This window comes from Nannobrachium achirus, assembly GCF_963921795.1.
Source record: "Nannobrachium achirus genome assembly, chromosome: 23".
In the NCBI taxonomy this organism is placed as follows: Eukaryota; Metazoa; Chordata; class Actinopteri; order Myctophiformes; family Myctophidae; genus Nannobrachium; species Nannobrachium achirus.
Window position 1 is genome coordinate 28,362,695 of NC_137830.1, and position 23,441 is coordinate 28,386,135.

General features: G+C 43.0%; 3 protein-coding genes across 3 annotated transcripts in view; 1 reads left to right on the forward strand and 2 right to left on the reverse strand.

Moving 5' to 3' along the window:
* LOC308308660 (tubulin alpha chain-like) overlaps positions 1–837 on the reverse strand; it is a gene marked incomplete at both ends in the record, with an annotated part of 1,362 nt that extends 525 nt beyond the window's left edge. Inside the window, one exon of the mRNA XM_080754103.1 lies at positions 1–837. This exon is cut by the window's left edge and continues 525 nt beyond it. Within this exon, the coding sequence (XP_080610229.1) occupies positions 1–837 (837 nt within the window).
* Positions 838–2,480: 1,643 nt separating this feature from the next.
* LOC308309231 (tubulin alpha chain-like) lies at positions 2,481–3,842 on the forward strand (the record flags this gene model as incomplete). The annotated part of the gene is made up of 1 exon (XM_080754739.1): positions 2,481–3,842. One exon carries the CDS (start codon positions 2,481–2,483, stop codon positions 3,840–3,842), a length of 1,362 nt encoding a protein of 453 aa, XP_080610865.1.
* A 14,171-nt stretch (positions 3,843–18,013) lies between these two features.
* flncb (filamin C, gamma b (actin binding protein 280)) overlaps positions 18,014–23,441 on the reverse strand; it is a gene marked incomplete at its 5' end in the record, with an annotated part of 81,964 nt that continues 76,536 nt past the window's right edge. The window contains 3 exons of the mRNA XM_080754302.1: positions 18,014–18,985; positions 19,499–19,699; positions 22,173–22,391. Of these exons, the coding sequence (XP_080610428.1) occupies positions 18,798–18,985; positions 19,499–19,699; positions 22,173–22,391 (608 nt within the window). The 3' untranslated portion in view covers positions 18,014–18,797. The remainder of the gene's footprint in view (positions 18,986–19,498; positions 19,700–22,172; positions 22,392–23,441) is intronic.

The window sequence follows — 23,441 nt, forward strand, 5'->3', positions numbered from 1 at the left end:
TTCAGCAGAGATGACAGGGGCATAGGTAGCTAGCGGGAAATGGATACGTGGATATGGAACCAAGTTGGTCTGGAACTCTGTCACATCAACATTTAGAGCACCATCGAAACGAAGGGAGGCCGTAATGGAGGACACAATCTGACTGATGAGCCTGTTGAGGTTGGTGTAGGTAGGACAATCAATATCAAGGTTCCTACGGCAGATATCATAGATGGCCTCATTATCAACCATGAAGGAACAGTCAGAGTGCTCTAGGGTGGTGTGTGTGGTCAGAATGGAGTTGTAAGGTTCCACCACCGCAGTGGACACCTGAGGAGCTGGGTAGATGGAGAACTCCAGCTTGGACTTCTTGCCGTATTCAACAGAGAGTCGCTCCATCAGCAGGGAGGTTAAACCCGAGCCAGTTCCCCCTCCAAAGCTGCGGAAGACCAGGAAACCCTGAAGACCAGTGCATTGGTCAGAGAGTTTGCGGATCCTGTCCACCACAATTTCAATGATCTCCTTGCCAATGGTATAGTGTCCACGGGCATAGTTGTTGGCGGCATCCTCTTTGCCAGTGATCAGCTGCTCAGGATGGAACAAATGACGATATGTCCCAGAGCGCACCTCATCAATAACAGTGGGCTCCAGATCTATGAAAACGACTCTAGGGACGTACTTTCCAGCCCCAGTCTCGGTGAAGAAAGTGTTGAAGGAATCATCTCCTCCTCCAATGGTCTTGTCACTGGGCATTTGTCCGTCCGGCTGGATCCCATGTTCCAGACAATAGAGCTCCCAGCAGGCATTGCCGATCTGGACACCGGCCTGGCCGATGTGGATAGAAATGCACTCACGCATTTTCTCTCAAGTCTAAATTAGTTTCTTCTGCTTCTGATTTAATTTCTTCTGCTTCTGCTTCTGCTTCTGCTTGTTTCTGCTTCTGCTTGTTTCTGCTTCTGCTTGTTCCTCTGCTTCTGCTTGTTCTACTTCTCTTTGCTCTAATTCTTCCTGTTCTATTTCTTCCAGATTATGATTATTGAATGCAATCTGAGGTTGCAACACACCTTTATATACTGTAAGCTGACTGAATGGCTTGACAATGACATCACACAACACAAACCGTTGCATAACGACAATGATTTTTGCAGGTGAGTCTGGAATTGTATGCCCACTGCTTGGTGTCTTGGGAAATGTTTATGTGAGTTATGAACCAAATATGATTCACACACTAAAATCCATAAGGCTTGACTCACAAGATGTGAGACTAGTATTCATTTGAGCACAGACCATGGTCTAAAATATGAGCGCTCTACAACATAGACTAACTTAAATTGTCAAGAAACACACAACAAGTCCTAATAGTGACCCTCTAGTAATTCACAAATTCACAAAAATGTGTGTGTGTGTGTGTGTGTGTGTGTGTGTGTGTGTGTGTGTGTGTGTGTGTGTGTGTGTGTGTGTGTGTGTGTGTGTGTGTGTGTGTGCGTGCGTGCGTGTGTGTGTGTGTGTGGCCGTCAAATTGTACCCGTGAAGACCTCTAACGGAGAGTCAAGTCACCTTTATTCTGCTTGGCCGGCAGAAGTCCCTGATTGGCTAACCCGGCCCGTCTGCTTAACTGATTGGCAGAGCTTCACATAACATTTGTTAAGCTCAGGCAATGAAACAGAAAGTGAATATACCATAATATGGAATAATGTAATAGAAGAATGGCATTAGTTGGGATGGAAGAAAAGGGATGCGTCTTTAGTGAATTTAAAGCAAAGTGTGTGCGAACAGAAGGTACATGGGACGTGGGAGAGAGGAGGTCATCATAACAGCTACGATGAACAATATACATACAATATGTATGTATTCGCGACTTGCATAGTTCATGACATGCGTGGTCCTGGTCTAGTATGATTAATCATCTGATAATGTACATTTATTTCATATCTATATATGTTTCTTTACACAGATGTGTCCATGTTCATATTTGGAAATAGACATTTAGAGCAGCATTCCAAAGCATTAAAAAAAATTTATAATAAAAGCTATGTATAATTCAAGGTGTGATTATTAGTCTTTGCAAAGAAAATATTTGTAGATCCACTTCGTTCGGATGCAGGTGCGTTCAATAACAAATAACAAATGGCATAGTGACAAATGAAGCAATCGTGAATTCATGAACACAAATCCTGCACTCTACTCTTTGTTCATGATTGTTTTATTTATGGTTATTAAAAAAATATAATGAAGGGCTAAATTATGCTTTTCCGTATACCTTAGGAAACAAAAAGTGAATCGGTAAGGAATCAGATTTTATTAGGAATCAATAAGGAACCAGAATCATTAAAATCCCAACCCAAATGCCGGAAGAAATCAGTGTTGTTAGGCAACAGTTTGCGTGACGTCAGACCAGAGTACCTAGAGTACTTAAGTATTCAACTGCTTCAAAACAGGAAGTACAAGCGTAAGCAGAAACCTCTTAGTTTTAAGGAGTAGAACTGAGTAAGTAGATAAGGATGCGTGAGTGCATTTCTATCCACATCGGCCAGGCCGGTGTCCAGATCGGCAATGCCTGCTGGGAGCTCTACTGTCTGGAACATGGGATCCAGCCGGACGGACAAATGCCCAGTGACAAGACCATTGGAGGAGGAGATGATTCCTTCAACACTTTCTTCACCGAGACTGGGGCTGGAAAGTACGTCCCTAGAGTCGTTTTCATAGATCTGGAGCCCACTGTTATTGATGAGGTGCGCTCTGGGACATATCGTCATTTGTTCCATCCTGAGCAGCTGATCACTGGCAAAGAGGATGCCGCCAACAACTATGCCCGAGGACACTACACCATTGGCAAGGAGATCATTGAAATTGTGGTGGACAGGATCCGCAAACTCTCTGACCAATGCACTGGTCTTCAGGGTTTCCTGGTCTTCCGCAGCTTTGGAGGGGGAACTGGCTCGGGTTTAACCTCCCTGCTGATGGAGCGACTCTCTGTTGAATACGGCAAGAAGTCCAAGCTGGAGTTCTCCATCTACCCAGCTCCTCAGGTGTCCACTGCGGTGGTGGAACCTTACAACTCCATTCTGACCACACACACCACCCTAGAGCACTCTGACTGTTCCTTCATGGTTGATAATGAGGCCATCTATGATATCTGCCGTAGGAACCTTGATATTGATTGTCCTACCTACACCAACCTCAACAGGCTCATCAGTCAGATTGTGTCCTCCATTACGGCCTCCCTTCGTTTCGATGGTGCTCTAAATGTTGATGTGACAGAGTTCCAGACCAACTTGGTTCCATATCCACGTATCCATTTCCCGCTAGCTACCTATGCCCCTGTCATCTCTGCTGAAAAGGCTTATCATGAGCAGCTGTCAGTGAGTGAAATCACTAATGCCTGCTTTGAGCCAGGAAATCAGATGGTGAAATGCGACCCTCGTCATGGCAAGTACATGGCCTGCTGCCTGCTGTACCGTGGCGATGTGGTGCCCAAAGATGTCAATGCTGCTATTGGTATGATCAAGGCCAACCGTAAGATCCAGTTTGTGGACTGGTGCCCAACTGGTTTCAAAGTCGGCATCAACTACCAGCCCCCAACAGTTGTGCCAGGTGGAGATCTGGCCAAGGTCCAAAGGGCTGTGTGCATGCTGAGCAACACAACGGCTATTGCTGAGGCCTGGGCTCGGCTTGACCACAAGTTCGATCTGATGTATGCCAAGCGTGCTTTCGTTCACTGGTATGTAGGTGAGGGTATGGAGGAGGGAGAGTTCTCTGAGGCCAGAGAGGACATGGCAGCCCTGGAGAAGGATTATGAGGAGGTTGGACTTGACTCCGTTGAGATGGGTGGAGAGGGCGCGGAAGGAGAAGAAGAATTTTAAGTCATTTAACTGAACATTTTGAAAAATTACTTCCTATTGATATACCCTGAATCTTTGTTATTGTAATGGGATGCGACTGACAACCAGGTAACAAGGCTAACTAGAAAGATGCAATCGGAAATTGCAAGTGTGGTTGCCGTTGACTCTAATGGGGAGCGAATCAAAGACGCCACATTATGATTGGCCGAAAAAAGGCGCTGCGCTGTGATTGGGCGAAAAGAAAACTCCGCTCTGTGATTAGCCGAGAAGAAAACTGTTATTAGCCGGAAATCTCTGTGATTGGTTGAAAAAAAGACTGCGCGCTGTTATTGGCCCCATAAAAAGATGGTCGGAAAAAGACACAGCGCTGACATCACGATACGCTGACATCACAATATCAGCGTAGTAGAGGTTACGGCAGATGATGAGTAACTCGGACAAGTACTTCAATGGGAAAACCCTTCGAGAAAAAGGTTACATCATATGATGAGAAAGCTGGACGCTACTACAGTAGCCATTGTAAAGTAGCAATCATTTATAATCTCGCTTTTAATTTTATTCTATTTTATTTAAACATTTACTTTTTGCACCTATTTCTTTATTATAATAGACAAGAATATCCACAACGACACAAAATAATGTTAATGGTTGTGCCAGTTTTTTTCTTTTTAACATCTTCTTTTTAATTACAAAATAGCCTGAACAAAACATCATGTCAATGTGTACCTCTTTTTTTTACAACAGGATATATCCATAATAGAACATAATATTTCAGTTTTTTTTTTGCACAGCAACACAACGTTCATTTTTGCACACACCCTTTTTTTACAGTGGTATCCACAACAACACAGCATAATGTGTTTGCACCTCTTTTCTTTTTTTTTCAACACAAAATCCACAACAGAACTACCGTATGTAAATGTTACTGCACCTCTTTTTTAAAAGAATGCCGCCAAGAACATAACATACCGTAAATGTCAAAGTCTGCACCCGTTTCTTTCCGGCATGGCTCTGTAGGAGGCAAAGTGTGTGCCCTTCGATCTGTAGTGAACGCCAGTGGTGGACAGTAAGTAGCTACATTTATTTGCGTAAAGTAGGCCTACTTAACTAGGTAACTTTTTAGATAATACTTTACTTGAGTATTTATATTTTTGGATATTTATGACGTACTACACATTTCAAAGACACATATTGTTCTGACTCTACATTCTGAATTAACCGGTTAATCTCTATTTTGAATAATAGTAACCTTGGACTGACCCTCTTAATTCTCTTTCTGTTCCTATCTATCTATTGGCCATGTCTTCATCTTAGCTTCTCCTTCTCTCCCTCTTTGAAGTTAATATGATCCTGTCCTGAAAAGAGAAAGAGACAGTGATCTTTGCTGTCCCTCTTGATTATGTCCTTGTCCCGTGTCCCTATTTGCTCTCTTGGCTTGGCTATCTCTCTATTGTCCATTTCTTTGTCTGTCCTCTCTGTCTGTCCTCTGTCTGTTCTTCCCTACCTTGTTGAACATAATGTTCTTCCAGTACACACGTATTAACGTTTTAATTACTAGGAGAAATGAAGAGGATGCGCATGAGCTATACCTGAGCAAGTCTTTGCACATTTAAAGACTTGCTACAGTGCTAGCCTTTGGCCAATGGTTGTCAGTTGCTTGTTTTCGCCCTTTGGCATAGCCATCTACCATACTGCGGAATAATAATAATAATGCCAATTTCAATGGTGGCTCCAGCCCTTCGGGTTTGGCCACTAATAATAATAATGCATTTTTCATAACGCACTTTACATTATTGCAAATCTCAGAGAGTTACAGAGTTTAAAAGCATGGTATAATAACAGCATAGGCAACCAAACTACTACATGGGACCCAACTAGGATAAACTAAGGGGTCAGATTAAAGCTATAGTAAAAATAGGGCAAAGACAAAAAAAAAACGAATAAAAGGCCCAAGAATAATTAGGAAAACGCTTAGTTTTTAGTACATTTTTAAAAGTTCAGATCAGGTTACTGAGACGTGTACGTGTGTGATCACTTCTTCTCTCGCACGTGCTGAAGTAGCAGTGCACAACAAGCAACCCATCCACAAAGCCGCAGCCCGGAGCCATGGTTCTGATGTTCTGATGTCCTTTCATTTCTTCATCTCTCGTGGGACTGATGGGCTTCAAGCAGATGATTCTTCAGGACAGGAGCCCCAGATCCAAGCTCATCCACTGTGCTTTCATGTCTGATAGGCCACATACACAAATGCACACTCACAAACACGCACGCACGCACACACGCACGCACGCACACACGCACGCACGCACTCACACACATCCCTTTGACAGTTCACCATAAAGACCTTATATTCTTCATATACATTATTTTAATCCATCCAAAATGCATATAGGCCTGCTCTCTGGGGCTTGAGTGGACCAAAGTCCAGCTCCTTGTATCACTGCCTTTAGTGCCTGATTGTTCTCTGCCCGATTAGAGGAAGACAACACAATATGCTTCTCAAAGACATATGCCAAGACAGTTGTTTACAAGGAGGCTACCAAGATTTAGCCTGCGGGCCAGCCTCTTTCATATACACCACCGCCAGGGGGTGGTGTTGTGCGGTCTGTTTTTTACCAGGCTAACCTATATTATATTGACCCTATACAGGTATAGGCCATGAGATGAGGGGTAGAGGAGCACATAAAAAAAACATAATCTATCTCAGATAGATTGCAATTCATTCTAGACACGAGCTGTGTAACTGAGATATGATTGAACCCCTGTGGAGTCCACATCATAGGAGGCAATCTTTGGTCAGATAAATCAAATCGTTCGCATAGAAAACACACACAGAGGCGTTATTTCAGAAAGAAATAGAGGGTGGCAAAAATACGTTTCTAAAATAGCGAAAATCTAAATCGCATTGAGATCTACAAGCTCTCAATGGGTCACCAAGCGGCGTGTTGAGAGCTATTTTCACTATTTGTTTGGGGGCGAAAAAAGAAAATGTTTGAAAATGTTTGCCTATAATAACATTCCCAAAATAGGGATGCCACGTTGAATGTGGTTAATACATTAATGGTTGCAAACAATAAAATGCTTTTATTTATTTATAACACGTGTGGGTCACATGTAGATTGCGATGAAATCAGAGTAAGCTGCAGAAACAATTCAGAGTTGGGGACAATATTATGCATAAAAAAAATAAAAAAAGAATTTAAGGTTAAGTGTGAACACTAGCCCCTGATGCCCCAAATGACGCCCCTGATGTCCATGCATCCTGGCAGAGCCTCCATGCTGGGCAGCAGAGTGCTCTGAGCTTAAGGATACCAGCACCAGCTGAGTGGCTAATGATTTATCCCCAGATGATGTGACGTTCGGGCCCTGTCACCGATGATATTTACTGGCTGCAGTCAATTGGCGCCGGCTGCATAGAATACTTGATGAAAAGATCCTCCTCTTTCTGTCTAGATCCTGTCAGATTTGTCAGCTCAACTCTTCTGAGGACTGCTGGAGGACTGCGTCTGCCTCCTCTCCCTCTCCTTGGCAAGTTTTGAAGTAGAACATCCATCCATCCATCCATCCATGCATCCATCACCACATCACACTCTCAAATCACTCCATATTGTCTTCATGGGGGGAGTTCTGTGTTAAAAGAAAAAAAATTACATTTCAGGATTAATGTCAGTATCGGGGTGGGGTGACAGGGGGGAGCTCCCAGAGTCCTGATCTGATGACTAACCCATCTATTATAACCTGCATCAGCCTATGTTGGATATAGCCACAGTCATGTCATGACTTGTGGCTCAGACATTGACCAGAGACAGAGCAGAAAGAACCAGCAGCTCTCTCTCTCTCTCTCTCTCTCTCTCTCTCTCTCTCTCTCTCTCTCTCTCTCTCTCTCTCTCTCTCAAACTTCCAATGTGGACATCCTCTATTGCTGTGTTCATTGTCTATCTGACCTTTTTAAAGAGGCCACCCACGCGCTCGCTTGCGTGGGTGGGTAGGCTGTGTGGAATTGAGGGCACAGCCCTCAAAGAATGGGCCTACTGTGGAAAGGAATAGAGTTGTCTAAGGGAAACCAATTACCCACCATGCACCATGCACATGGCAGGATCGAGTCTCAAACATCATACTGCGGGAGCGCACCAAACAGCCCCCCGCATCCCTTATGGCAGCTCAGCGGCGGTTGCGATGGTATGGTCATATCAAAAGACTCCCCCCTGATCACCCTACATACGCTATCCTCCACTTCGATCCAAAAGCCGCTGGTTGGAAACGCCCCCGCGGTGCACCACGCACTCGCTGGATTGATGCCATCACCAGGGACCTACACCAGGTGGGCCTGTCATTGGATGATGCTGAGCCCCTAGCACTGGATCGACCCAAATGGAGAAGATTGGTGAAACTGATTGGCTCTACGCATGGCGACGTCCCCGCCGCCGAGCAAGAGACCTGATGATAATGACCATGGCTGACCAGAGCTATGATGGTCATCCTGAGGTTGAATGCCAAGGGTTGAGATGGAGCAACTGTTAGTCGCCATAAACAACTGGCTGCCTGAAGCCTCAACACCCCTGTACTAGTGGGAATTGCCATGGCTACTCTCGCCCTAGCAAAGAAAGCCCGGAGACATGACTGCGCATATCTTGCACAACACCACCACAACAGTGCTTCCTCTATAATTTATTTAATTAAAATGGAATACTTTGTGTGATCAATTAAAATAGGGCCCTTAGTCTAAAAGGATTTCTCCAGTCCTTGCAGTCTTGTTTTTTTTTTTTAGATTTGTTTTTGGGCTTTTTGCCTTCATTGGATAGGACCGTAGCGTACACTGACAGGAAATGGGGGAGAGACAGGGAGCGACATGCGGCAAAGGCCGCCCGGATCGGGAATCGAACCGACGACGCCGACAGGCATTGATGCCGAAATGGCAATGCCCACACGGTACGCGCCTGGTCCACTAGGCCACAGATATAAAGAGCTTGATGCCTCGTTCGCCTCTGCAGTTAATTGGAGCGATGTGCAAAAGTTCTAGTCAGGACTTCCTGAAAAAACTAAGGGAACGCTGTCAGTCAAAGTGACTACTGGCCAATCACAGCGTGTCTTTTCCGTGACTTATCCAAGGACCACAATTCAATTCAACAGAGCCAGTTCCGATGTTGCGCTGCTCAGCTGTTCTTATAGGCTGCATACGTAAAGACCAGCCCCCACCTGCCTCTGATCGCGGAAGCAATGAACACGGAAGCGACGAAGATTCCCTTAGTTGCTCAATGCATACGCCCCCTAGCCGAAGGAGGCGTCTGCCGTCTACCTTTCTATGTCTATGCACTAGGCCACCAGGCGCCCCCAGTCTTGTTTCTATAGGGGCCCTAGGTATTCAATTCATCAACATATAAAGGGATGTTTTCAGTGCCTGCACTGTTTTTGGACTGGGACAAAGTTTTAACATCTCCTTTCGATGAGACAGTACCACAGCTCCATTGTAGTCCACCATAAGACCTTCAATGTTTGTGAAATGTGATGGATGTTTCTTAGAACGCCACTGATTCCTCACCTCTGTCTCTGACTCATCTGTTAAGGAACGATCCTTTATTTCTGTATAGTGTGATGGACAGACTCTGCCAACTCTGTGGGAGTATTCCGACATGGTCATGCCACATTTCATCTTGTCGTCCTCCTTCAGTTTGGTCATCACTTCTACTCACACACTGCAGCCTCCCTCCCTCCCTGCTCTCTCCATGTCTACATTACCCCTCCTTTGTTTCTCCCCTCTTCTCCTCCCCCGTCATCCTTTCCTTCTGACCCATGTATGTCTGCTTCGGAAGGAGAGTGAGAAGCCACACTTTAAAAACAGATTAAAAGCCTGGCTGTCTGGCACATCAGAGGGGGAATTTATTATTATTATTATTATTATTCCCCTTCTTCAATTAACTCACCACTGGGCTAAAAATAACATTTAAAACATTCACATATTCCTCCTTTTTTTACTTTGTATGTCCTTTCTTTAATTGCACCTGGCATAAGGCTACTGTCCCAATAACTCCAATATGTAGAAAGAAATACGTTTTCACTGCTTTTTTTCAGGGTTCCTCTTCCCATCCGTGCTGACTAGACTGTATTGTTGCGACAGTGAGGCTTACTGCACTGTACTCACACCATTAGTACCACTGTGGAAAAAGTGTGTGTGACTGTGAGTGCATGTGCAATGTGCATGTATGCATGTGTGTGTGATGTGCTTAAATGAACGTAATTTCTCCACACTAGTGGTTCCCAACCCAGACTAGTATTCTAGTATCTTGAGTTGTTGTTTTCCACTTGTATCTGGAGTTGTAAATGTTTTCCACTTGCTTGTTGTCCTTGATCAAATTAAAATCTTAATATTCTTTCTGCAAGGTTGCCTCCTGGTCAATATTTGAGTTTAGTTTTTCCTGTATTCATTAACTCGCACAGTTAATCGACCTCTCGCAGACAAGATTTATCGCATCGATTTAGTCATCTCAGAGGTGTTACACAGCCCCTCAGAACACAGTTGCTGATACATAAATACATTGTGAAAATACCATTAACATAATGTGAAGCAACTTGTTCTGGCCTCTCTCCAAGCCTGGCTAAAGACAATGCCTATAAGCCAGTATTCTGTCCAGTAGCCAGACACAGATTAACAAAGTCCTGACACCTTCTAACAATGTGTACAGCTGCATATCCCCCTGTCTGCTGTAGTATGTGTGTAGGAGGAAGTGGAGAAAGGCGGGCCGTGGATGGGTGAGGAGAGGAAATCCACTGACTGGACACAGAGCTGGTAGGCAAGCAATTCAATCATTTGAATAATTCATTTGCCAGCACAAACATGCATTTGAGCAAATGTGTTCCTCCACACAGGCTGTTTCCGTCTCCTTATACTGACCCAGGCATGCACTGACCCACCCATCATCCTCTAGTCTACATCAGCATCCATCCATATACTGCATTCAGGAGACATGGATCCTTAACATAATTTATAGAAGTTGCACATGGGGAGGCTATGAGAAGGACTGCCGAGTCCCTCTCCTTATGCATAGCCAAGCCCAGTGGTTCTCAACCTGTGGGTCGGGACCACACAAATTATTTTTGGGGGTCCCCAGATGTTTATCTTATGGGTTAACATTGTTGTCTCACTTAACAGTAAACAGAACAACATACAGTAGGCTAGTGTTTACAGGATTACGGGGTAGCCTATATTTCTAAGACCTTTTTAATACCTCTCCCTGGTTAGAGAAATGGCAAAATGGTCAAATTATTAGTCATAAATAGTGAAAATAGCAGATCTACATGCTCACAACGCCTCAGGTAGATTTGCTATTTTCACAGTGGAACAGATCAAGTCAAACAATTAAATTAGTTGGGGCGAATCCGATACTTCCGTGACCGCAAGAGCAAAGGTCTGTTTCTCAGTGGTTTTGTCAACTATGAAGGTTAAATAACAAATTTAAAAAATGCGGGCAAAAAGTTTGACAGCTAGGGTAATTTTCAGTCTCATTCACTTACTATTCACTATACTATAAAGGAAAAAATTACTCCCAAAAAATCTGCTTAAAGTGGGATGTGAGGGGTGGGGGTCACACTAGGGGTTTTTAATTATTCTGAATCCATTGCAAGCATTTGTTTTGCACGAAAAACATTCCTTGGGCTAAAAACGGCCAACAAAACTATGGTTTAGTGATGAGTCATCACTTTTCACAGTTTTTTGGGGTCCGTTTTTAGCCCAAGGAATGTTTTTTGTGCAAAACAAATGCTTCAGAAATGATTCAGAATAATTAAAAACCTCTAGTTTGACCCCTCACATCCCACTTAAAGCCGATTTTTTGGGAGTAATTTTTTTCCTTTATAGTAGGCTATAGTGTATAGTAAGGGAATGAAGACTGAAAATTACCCTAGCTGTCAAACATTTTGCTCGCATTTTTGAGAGGGACATGGGAGCTCAATTTGTTATTTAACCATTTAACCATAGTTGACAAAACCACTGAGAAACAGACCTTTGCTCTCGCGGTCACGGAAGTATTGGATTCGCCCCAACTAAATGTAATGGCAACTCCTACAATTCCAAGTGCTTGTCAGGGTGGGAGGGTCCCCAGTTGAAATATCATTACTTTGGGGGTCGCGGACTGAAAAGGTTCAGAACCACTGGCCTAGCCTAGGCCAGAGTTTCTCAAAGTGGGGTGACTCAGAATACTTTGATAATATAATTTGGAATTTATCAATATCACTTGCATTTCATATGTTCTTTTTCCATCTACAGTACACCAAGTCTCTTCACCAACTATAGCAGATCAACAAGCTCAGCTATTTTTGGTGAATGTTCCCCCGGAATAGGGATGCTGGTGGTTAAACGGCAAGTATAACGATTATTAGTGTGGTTGCCCCTGTAGGGCAATCAGACTTTACAGTAGTACTTGTCTGACTTTATTCCATCTTCCATCGTCTCCTAAATAAACGTTTTTTTTTTTTTGTTTTTTTTTGCAGCGCTACTCCTCCCACAGTTTTGGCTAGGGGTCCCTAGCTGTAACATAACAAAATGGACTCCCTCCTTCCCAGTCCCCAAACAGCCAGGCCAGAAATCCCCAAAACTTAAAGCTATACTGTGTAAGATGCTCAACTAGTGGTCAGTAGCCCTATAGCAAACCGCGGTCGCGTCCACGTCTTTCGGCCGTTTTTCGTACCTTCACACCCCCGCGTCTGCCTCCACCTCGCCGAGAGCTATCTTTAGAGGGGTCCCTGGTTCCTGTGCGTTCAGGCATTCCGGAGAAACGGACTCCTTCACCCTGCCTGGTAGGCGAGATTACCTTTTGAGTATAGAGACACACGGGCGACTACAAATATGGCCGCCATAGCGACCCCACTTCAAGATGCGCTGTGATTGGCCGGCAGTGTATAACCCTCGCTGTGATTGGCCGGTAGTGTGATGACGTAATTTTGCCGGGAAATCCCGCCCCTGTCACGGCTAAGTAGAAAACATATAAAGAGAAGGCTTCAGAAGCTGAAAATAACGGAGTGGGGGTTCTAAAACTTTATCGATTTAACAGTTAGGACAATTTTAAGATTTGTTTTATAAAAAAAGTTACATGGTATAACTTTAAGGTTTTATTTACTTTAAGATAAAAGTCAAAGACTCTGCTACAAGTTACCTCAGGGTGGGATCATAAAATACAAAAACCTTTTTCTAATATCAAGGGGTCACCCACCCCTATACACATTACTCTAAAGCCCGTATCAGAGTGTACGGTGGAGACCTATCCACCGCAAATTTGAGGTAGAAAGCTCAAATCAGAAAATAAGTGCAGGCCATCATAGTAAGCCACGGTGGAGTCCTATTCACCGTGACTGACTAGTCTAGATTGACCAATCAGTGAACGGGGTGTAGAGCCTGTCTGTCTGATAGTAAAAACAGAGAGATGTGTTGGGACTCACGGTGGAAAGCTCTCCACCGTGAGGAATGATGTAACGTTGTAGTTTCATGACTCAAAAAGACTCGAAAAGACTATACCGCGGTGTAAAGCCTTCCACCGCGGACCCGACTATGATACGGGCTTAACACAACACAATTCTAAAATCATGACAACAGGCTGGTGTTTGGAGGCTGGTGAGGAGAAAGACATCAGTGGGTGGTTGGCAGCCATCTTATATAGTTGAGCCCATCATCACCAGAGCCAATCACCATTCTGGTTCCACCCACTAGTTAGCCACACACACACACCCAGGCACCACTCAAGTCACCACTCAAGTCACCATTCACACCACCTGGTTGTCAATCAGCCACTCACACAATCAGCACCACTCGATGTCGATTTCACCGGATGTACATTTTTAGCAGTATGGGTAATGCAGTTCTTCTCCATGCAAATTTTATTAAAACATGTTTTTACTAGAACTAGAGTGATTGCATACATACTTGGGGGTTCTACAGGAGCATATAGAACCATTTTACAACCACGAGCCTACTAGTAAGTGTTCATTGAATTGTTACGATTGTATGGCTGGTTAATGAAATCGGGGTAAATTAATGGGCAGTTTACTTCCGACACCTCACTGCGATGCGCGTGTTATGACCAGATACGCGCACTTATGTAAAATCGACCGGCTTGATTGGGACACGCATGCGTGCTATTTTGCTAAGAGATACATTATATAGTTTAATTTATATACATTTATTCGTGAATTAATTTTCTCCATTGACTTTAATTAAAAATAAACTTTTCCTCATCACACACTGTATCTTAGGGGCAAAGAATTATATAATACGCCCTTCAGGTTGATATCAACCTGTCGGGCTCCTATCACTCGATAATCACCGCTGAGCGAGATGTTAATATCCCTTACATATATACTTGGTGCTATCGTAGCAATGTAAGTCAGGGGGGCCGTGGAAATAAAAGTTATTTACAGGGGTGACCTGAGCCAAAAACAAATTCTCTCTGTCTCTGTCTCTGTCTCTGTCTCTGTCTCTCTCTGTGCTCATCCAGGCTAGCTGGTCCAGTTCAGGCTTTGTAAGAATCTGGGTTAAGAAATGAAAGGAGGGAATGTAAAAGGATGAACAGTGTTCAAAGATAGGGCACTTATCCATGTATTTCAAAGAGTGGACCTTTTTTCCAGTTGAAGGACTACAAAAGAGGAACAGCATGATATGTAATAATGCATCTGGGTTCTCCAGTCCAGTACATGGAGATAGATCCAGAGTTTCAGGAAGTGAGGCAGGGAATGACTGACAAAGTGGCTGAAGTGATGAAGAGAGGGAGGAAGAGGGAGGGCGGGATGATGAGAGATTGGGAGAATATGGTAGATGTTACGAGGACGTACAATATTGTGTAGGTTGACCATTGGTTGAATATTAGGTGCGATATTTGTAACAGCACCCTTTACACCACATCTCGACTACCTTTTTTTCACCGACCAAAACTACATACTGTACAAACAAAAGAAAAACTATGCTATTATGACAAAAGATTCCCCTGCTCCATTTCTCCTCCTCGTCCAATGACAGTCTCTCTGATGGCTGTTCATTAACCACCTAACACCTATATACTTTGTTGGCAGAAAGAAAGACAGACAGAGAGACAGAATGAAAGGTAGACATTTTCTCTGCACCGTATGATGTGATGTAAAATATTTTCTTTGAAATCATATTGAAAGCTCAAAATCAATCAATCAATGGATTGAACTGAATCATGTGCATCATGTTGTGGCAGTGGCTCAGGGTAGATTGGTCGGTAGAGCGGCCAGTTGGGAACCGTGAGTTTCCAGTTCGATCCCGGGCTGCCCCAGAGTTAGTGTCGAAGTGTCTTTGAGCAAGTCTCTGAACTCCTAATTGCTCCCGATGTACAGGTTGTTGGGAATCATGGCACCCTGTCTCAAACCTTTTTTATATATAAAGACACCCATAACTCTGAGAGTGTACAAATCATGGAACCCAATGGACCACACTTTGAGAACCACTCTGGCAAGTAGACTATCAGGTGTGTTTTACTGTTTAGCATCTAAGGGGGGCTGCCCATAAGTCCGAAGGTTCATTAGTCCAAAGGTTCATTAGTCTGAATTTAGTTAGGGTTACTGAGGTTAGGGCTAGGGTTAGGGTTAGAGTTAGGCATAGTATTCTTAACAAATTCGGACCTTCGGACTAATGAACCTTCGGACCAATGCCATGGCACCCTGTTTAAGAATTTGAATGGTTGTTGCTATCATTGTTCTCCATGTTTTGAAGGTTTCCACAACTCACTGCTCTCCCTTGAATCCTGCTACCTCTGCAACTAAAACTAAGTGTGTTCAAGTGGGCCTAAGCATGCATTGCAAAGAAGAAAAAAATAAAACCAATTTAAGCTTGCATTCCTAGCACATAATATGTTCCCAAGTATCTGATATAGGTACCTGTTAGCTTAACCAACCATCTTATAGCCCATAATGACTATATTATGCATGCTGTTGACTGCCACAGAGTGTCTTTTCCTAATGCTCTGTTGCCATCTAGAGGCTGCTTAGAGTACCTCTAATGTGATGAAAGAAAGCAGTGAGGGGGCACAAATTCACATAGACATGTCCAAAAGGATTTGGCTATGGTAAAGGTTTGTTTACAAATGTTTTACAAATTAGAAGTTAATGAGAGATGTCAGATAGGCCTATATAGGCTATATTTGTGTGTGGAAGTTAGTGCTTGATTTTCAGATCATACTCTATGCACAACATCTTAGCTTGATAAGAGTGGCTTAATAATTTAGACTGCCATACTGTGCCTTCCCCATGGGGCATGGCCTGAGGTTCTTGGCATTTCGTAGATAATCCTGCTCTATACGGCTGATGGATGAGGTGCGTGTCAGAAGCAGTGCCAACTCCATTAATGACTGATTGAACTGAATATCTCCCATTGGCAACACAGAGCATGCAGAGAGAGAGAGAGAGAGTATGTGCGTGACTGTGTGTGTGTGTGCCTGCACACTCACACGCGCACGTGTCTGTGTGTGTTTCTTTCTTTCTTTTTTTTTCAAATCTCACTCAAATTATTATTGACTCAGAGATGGAAAGTGAGACTTTAAGGAGGTGAGACAAAAAAACAAAGTTGACACACATTTAAGCTGTTTTTTATGACATGACACGTATTATTTACAATTAAAAAGCCTGTTGACCCCTAAAGGGACATTTTCCATATATGGCACTGGGTCACTGTGGGTCAGCCACATTCAAAAACCCTTTCAAAAAGACTGGATTTACCTGTTTTCAAGATGCCAGGCATCTAATAATGTATGTGTGATGGGCTTGAGTGTTGAAACTATGGTTCGTGAAATGTCGACTATCCTGTATTTGTCGCCTTAAAATTACTGTCATAAGGCCTAATGGATGCTATGTAGTAGTAGTAATATCTATTTCAAACACCTAATTCAACTCCATATTTTAAATCTTGTGGTTCCACTGAATATTTTGATGGCCACATCACTCAATGTCCAGTGTTAATGTATTTTTTAATAATAAAGAGTCCCAAACCTTGAGGTTCCTGGCATTAGAATGACTTTCAGTCGCACCAGAGAGCAGTGGTGTAAAGTAACTAAGTACATGTACTCAAGTATTGTACTTAAAGGAGCTATAGTCAACTTTTTCATTGTAGGGCCGACACTTTGTTTACATCCTAGTCTATAGACTAGAATAAAACAAAGTGTTGGTCTGACAATGGCCAAAATGATTATTTTATCATTATTTTACGCTTTTTGCGGTCATTTTTGAATAGAAACACATATATGAAGCTTATTTTTTTATAAATATTTTCAAAACATTATTTTTATTTTAGCATCCGTTTTTCAAGAAAAAGTTGACTATAGCTCCTAGAATTTTTAGGCACTTTTACTTTACTGGAGTATTTCCAATTTTCAGTACTTTTTATTTCTACTCCACTACTATCTCAGAGGCAAATATTATACTTTAGTTACTATTTATGTTGTAGATTTTTGATTTATATTACAAAATATACATAAACCATTTCAATCCTATGTACATTTTAGACATTTTAGCCGATGTACAAGCTCACAATTATTCGCGATGCGACGATGTGAGCTTGTAGATTTAGTTATTTAACATTTTTTTGAAAACGTGTTAAATGGGACATTCTGCACAATGAGGGTACAGTCACACCAAACTATTTAGGAGAGTGGATTCCCGATTCCGCCAATACATTTCAATGAGAATGGAGCGTTTTTTTTGGGGTTTTTTTTCTCCGTTACTGGCAGGAAACCGCTCCATTCCCATTGAAATACATTGGCAGAATCGGGAATCCAGGTAGTTTGGTGTGACAGTACCCTGAGTACGTTTTACTTTTAAGTACATTTTCATTACAATACTTTTGTACTTTTACTCAAGTACATTTTGAATTCCGGACTTTTACTTGTATCTACATTGCAGTATTGATACTTTTAATTAAGTAAAAGAATGTAGTACTTTTCCACCATTGCCAGAGAGTGACAGGTGTCATTTTCATTCAGACATAACACATAAGGTATAAGTCGACGCCAGATTTACGATAGTGGTTTTTTTAATGGCAAGTTAGCAGATAAAACCTTTATTATTATGCCTGCACAATCTTACCAAAGAGACGGTTAATATATCAAACAATTAACAATTTCTTGGGTTCTGTCCATTTTCATACATTATAAAATCACTATAAAAGTCACTCTGTAATTCTGTGGTTTCCTCAACATTCACACATTAAAAACTGACTGATTGCTACACCGCACGTTTCTCCCTTTAGTAAAAAATCTCAGCCAATCACATCTCAGAGAGGAAGAGACGGCACTGTATGTGGAAGGAGCTGTGAGATCGACTGAACTCCTTAACAAGAACAATAAGACAATTTTCTGTCAAAGAAAACAAAGAAAAGGTCTGAATAAATAAAAATAATAAGAATCAAAAGCAGAGTTTTTTTCTTTTCTTCGTCACAGCACAGCTTGAGCTGCTCAATGGCCAGCACGGTGGCCTCCTGCAGCATTGTGGGATTGATTTGGAGAGACAGGGCCACGGTAAAAAAAAAGTGAGCCAGAAAGTCTTTGAAGTGTCAAACTGTCCTCTTCCTACAGTCTCAGCTTGGAACGGTAAACATATGGGGGACATTAAAACAGAAAAAAAGACAATCTGAGGGGGAACCGACAAAGACGTCCGGGCTCAGAGTTAGACATTCATGACATTTCATAATCATATCCGTGTGATACATTCTATAACTTATTGTGCGGCCTAGTGCTCCTGATTGCCATATGACGTACAACTGCTGTGGGCTGCGAGTGTGTTTGTGTCACGAGCAGTGAAGGAGCAAAGGACACGAAAAGAGACATCTGGCGTGAGTAAGACGTCTCTGTCCTCAGGCAGAACAGTCTTTCTTTGCATCTTTAGTGCATCGGGGGAAGGTTAAGTTTGTCCGGGACAGGAGAGGATACAGCAGAGGCGTTGTGGACAACAGGGGGGGCAAGGGGGGAGGCAGTAGTGGTGATTTTACGGGACGGTGACGTGGAAGGGACTGCCGGGGACGTTCTCGTCTCCCCACTTGACGATGAGGATGTAGTTGCCCTGCTCTTTGACGGTGTACGTGACGTTGTACATCCTGTTGCCCATGTGTTTGACGTACACCTCTTCGCAGGGGGTCTTGGGTCCGTGGACACCCACCATTAACATGTTGGTTCCTGCGGGAGTAGGACAACATAGTCAATGATCAGTGCTTGCCAGAAAGTTCATCATCCGTGCTAGCTTGCAATCTTTGCTACAGACATACAGAATGAGTGGACAATACTAATTCCAGAAACACAAAGAGCTAGCCCTGAATGACCATAACAGGTCTGTACCTCTGAGTGTTTGGTTCCATTTGAACACTCTCAGAGTTCTTATGGGCTCCTTGCAACTAAAACGTTTGAGAACTACTAGTACTAGAGGACTCCTAATGTGCCATAGTGACGTACCGTACGTACATGTCAGTGTCACACATATTCTGAAGAAAACCTGGAGACTGACATTCAGTAATTGGTTATTATTAACATTGTAATGGTGTGTAAAAGATAAACGTCAAGGACAAGAATTTACCACAGACACATTTGTCAGTGTACGGACATATTGATAACCCCTGGTGCTTGCATGTGCATGTGTGCCTAAGCAGATCTGCACGCCTGTCCCGTGTTTGAGATGTGTGTGTTGTCCCTCACCTGCGTTGCTGCAGTCTACCGTGAAAGTGTTCTTCTGGCCAACAAAGGCTTTCGAAAGGCCGGCTCCCCTGGAGATGACTTTACTGGCGTCAGAAGAGAACTTGGGGCCAAAGGTCTCGCCCATTGTGGATGATTTTGTGACCGTTTCCACTAGGACAGATGACGTCTCGTGCAAACTGTGGCCACCGGAGAGACGAGCCCCTGAAGAGGAAAACCAAAAGTTTAGAGTGAAGAAAACATAGCTGAATGTAAAGTTTGCCAAGAAGTAACTAAGTTAAAGGAGCTATAGTCAACTTTTTCTTGAAAAACGGATGCTAAAATAAAAATAATGTTTCGAAAATATTTTATAAAAAAATAAGCTTCATATATGTGTTTCAATTAAAAAATGACCACAAAAAGCGTAAAATAATGATAAAATAATCATTTTGGCCCTTTGTTTACATTTACAGGGCCCGTACTTTGTTTACATCCTAGTCTGTAGACTAGGATGTACACCTACAATGAAAAAGTTGACTATAGCTCCTTTAAGTACGTTCAGACTTCAGAGTGATGTTGTCAACCAATCATCAAGGACGATGATACACGAAAGAAGAAGAAGAAGAAGAAGAGAGAAATTCCATGCTAAATGGGTAACATACTGTAATTGCATAACTCCCTCTACAACATAGCAGTACTCTAACTGAACCATAAACTCCAGGAACCAGTGGACTATAGTACTGCAGGGGTCTGTCAAAGAAAACAAATAGAGAAAGACAGGGAGTAAAAGAGAACTAGAAAGATGCAATTGGAAATTGCAAGTGTGGTTGCTGTGACTATATTCTGCAGCAAGTTAACTGTCATGTGAAGCTCAACCAATACTCAAGCTAGCACCACTCCTCAAATGTGTTTCCTTCAATTTCCAATTTCGTCTGGTTTTCATCAATCTCCACTGGCAGCGGAAAAGTTTATCTAGTGAAAAAAAGGTTTCCCCTGAACTACAGTGTGTTGCCCTTTGGGCAACCACACTTATAACTAAAAATCACACCCAATGTGAAGTGAGCGGTGGTCGTGCTTGCATAACGTCTTCAATTGGTAATTGGTGATGTAATACAGGCTACACACACACACACATTGCTATGGCAAAACGCTGAGGAAAACACATTGCTATGGCAAAACGCTGAGGAAAAGTGGCTACAGATAGGTCTAGGATGTAATTGGTGATGTAATATGGCTACACACACACACACATATTGCTATGGCAAAACGCTGAGGAAAACACATTGCTATGGCAAAACGCTGAGGAAAGGTGGCTACAGACACACGCACAGCCACTCTATGGAGCGGTTTACCACCGCTCAACTAGAAAGATTCTGGGAAATTGCAAGTGTGGTTGTCGTGACGCGAGTCGCAAGGAATCCGCTGGGAAATGAATTCCGTCTTACCATTTATATTATATATTGTGATGTCAAGTGAAGCATGACCAAAAGCTTTACTTTTCTGTTGTGCAGCCGCCCAACCCGGATAACATTACTCAGAAAGTTTATAAAACACGGGTTCACTTTACTGGGAAAACAATCTCAGATCGAATGCAATAAATAGTGTGTTTCCTATCCACCTGTTTCCGCCAGAATTTACTGTAGCATTATTTGCGGGACACCTCCGGTTAACAGCAGACATACAAGCTCACGTCGCGTCGCAGTTGCAGCTGCTGTGAGCTTGTAGATCACACTCGGCTGCGGCGCCGGAAGCTGCCTGCACCTTCTACGCAATGCACGATGGGACTTTGGAAAGTTGTGGATAGCAACCACATTAATAAATATTGGTTGGATCAGCGGTTCTAGACAACCGTATGGCCGAATTTGACGGACATACAGAGAATTCGTGCATTTATTATTTCTAGAAGTTCAGGCCGCTACACGCCCCTAACACCTACGTCGCACCACCAATCCGAATGATATGCCCAATTGCCCATGTATGAAGACCCCTGTATCTGTCAGACCATGTCCCTTTTATGCCCATAGATGGAGATCACGTTATACCGGTATGTTAGTCCTTGTCCCTTTTATGCCCACGTACGGAGATGTCTTTATCTGTCAGTCCCCGTCCCTTTTAGGCCCATATGGAGATCCCTGATGTCATCAGTATATGCCCATATATGGGTATGTAAATGGTAAATGGTGCATTTATATAGCGCTTTTATCCAAAGCGCTTTACAGAGATTGTGCATTACATTCACCCATTCACGCACACATTCATACACCGGTGGCGGAGGAAACCATGCAAGGCACCAACCTGCTCACCGGGAGCAATGTGGGGTTCAGAGTCTTGCCCAAGGACCCTTCGACATTAACTCAGGGGGAGCCCGGATTCGAACTGGGAACCCTTCGTGCTCTAATAACAGTTTCTCTACCCCTGAGCTATGCCTCGCACCGCGAGGCGTTGTGTGCTTGTAGATGGCTGTTTTCACTAGTTTAGTTAATTTTTTAAATGATAAATACAAAACAAAGTTTTGGACATACAAGGTTTCTACCCGACAACAACGATATATAAGGCTTTTATAATTTTTCGCGGCTCCAGACAGATTTGTTTTGGGTTTTTTTGGTCCAATATGGCTCTTTCAGCATTTTGGGTTGCCGACCCCTGTACTAGTGCCAAGTGTCACTGGTGTTGGTCTTTGTCATGAACGTCTACGCACCTGAGACTTTGGCCTTGAAGGGGCTGCCTACGATGTGCTGGGGTCCTCCGTACTTGATGGAGATGAGGTAGCTCCCTGGGGCCATGGGTGTGTAGGTGACGTTGTAGCCATCAGAACATTCCTGGCAGTCCATCTTGACCTTGGATGGTCCATCGATGGTAACAGACAGAGCTCCTGAGCCAGCGTTACAGGTTTTCACGGTGAACTCGGCTGGAACGCCTGGTAAAAGCAGAAATGATAGAAAGAGGAACGTACCGTCATCATGCTGCGGAAACTACGGGTGTGCGTGGGGTTCGCTGTCAGGGCTCCTCGACCCCGGAACGACCTGCCTGAAGAACCCAGGCCTGATAAATCACTGCCTTCGTAGAAGTTTCTCATGCACTCTATTTAAAGGGGAATTTCGGACTAGTCGTCTTACCACGTTAATCTGATGTTATGATGTCCATGAACGATTGGTAGATTTTTTATTTATTTTTTTCCATCGCAGGTCCTCGGCAGCTCCGACCGCAAGCGGTGGGATTTAATGCTAAATAGCTTATTTGTATCGCTCAACGATTCCTTTTTTTGTTGTTTACATCTGACTTTCATATTCACGGAAATGTCTCTGAAGAGTTTCTGTGCAGCTGCTGTAGGAAGGCAAACTGACATTAGACCCCTCCCATCTCCGGTCACAGTCAACTCGGTAGAAACTGATTTATTTTATTTATTTGTTCACCTCTACCACTTGTTAATGAATGGAATAACTCTGTAATTCCCCTTTAAAATATAAATAGTTCAAATCCAACAGCAACAAATAAACATAATATTATCTTGACAGCTCTACTGTAGTGCTCCATGTACCCAGCATAATAACCCTGCTTATAACACGGCTTGGTTGAATGCTTGATTCTGATTGTCTAATCAAAAGCTCATAGCACCTGGCTGCGCTGCTTGATTTTTATGCTGTATCCAACATGACAGCCATGTAAACAAACACACCATGTCATTTACAACTAAACATTGCTCTCAAGAATGTCTTTGAAAGCGATAAAATAGCTAGATGATGCAGTAACTGAAAATTAATTCTATTTGATACTAACACTCCATTGAGTCCACACAGCGCAAAACACTTATGGAATACTTATTAACGTTAGCAAGGAAATACTTAACGTTTTGTTGTTACTTTTGGGTTAATGAATTAATTAATGTAGTATCCGTGTTATAAGCGGGATAATTGTCACGTTGGTGCCTAATCCCTCTGTCGGGATTCATTTCCAAATAACGACCCGT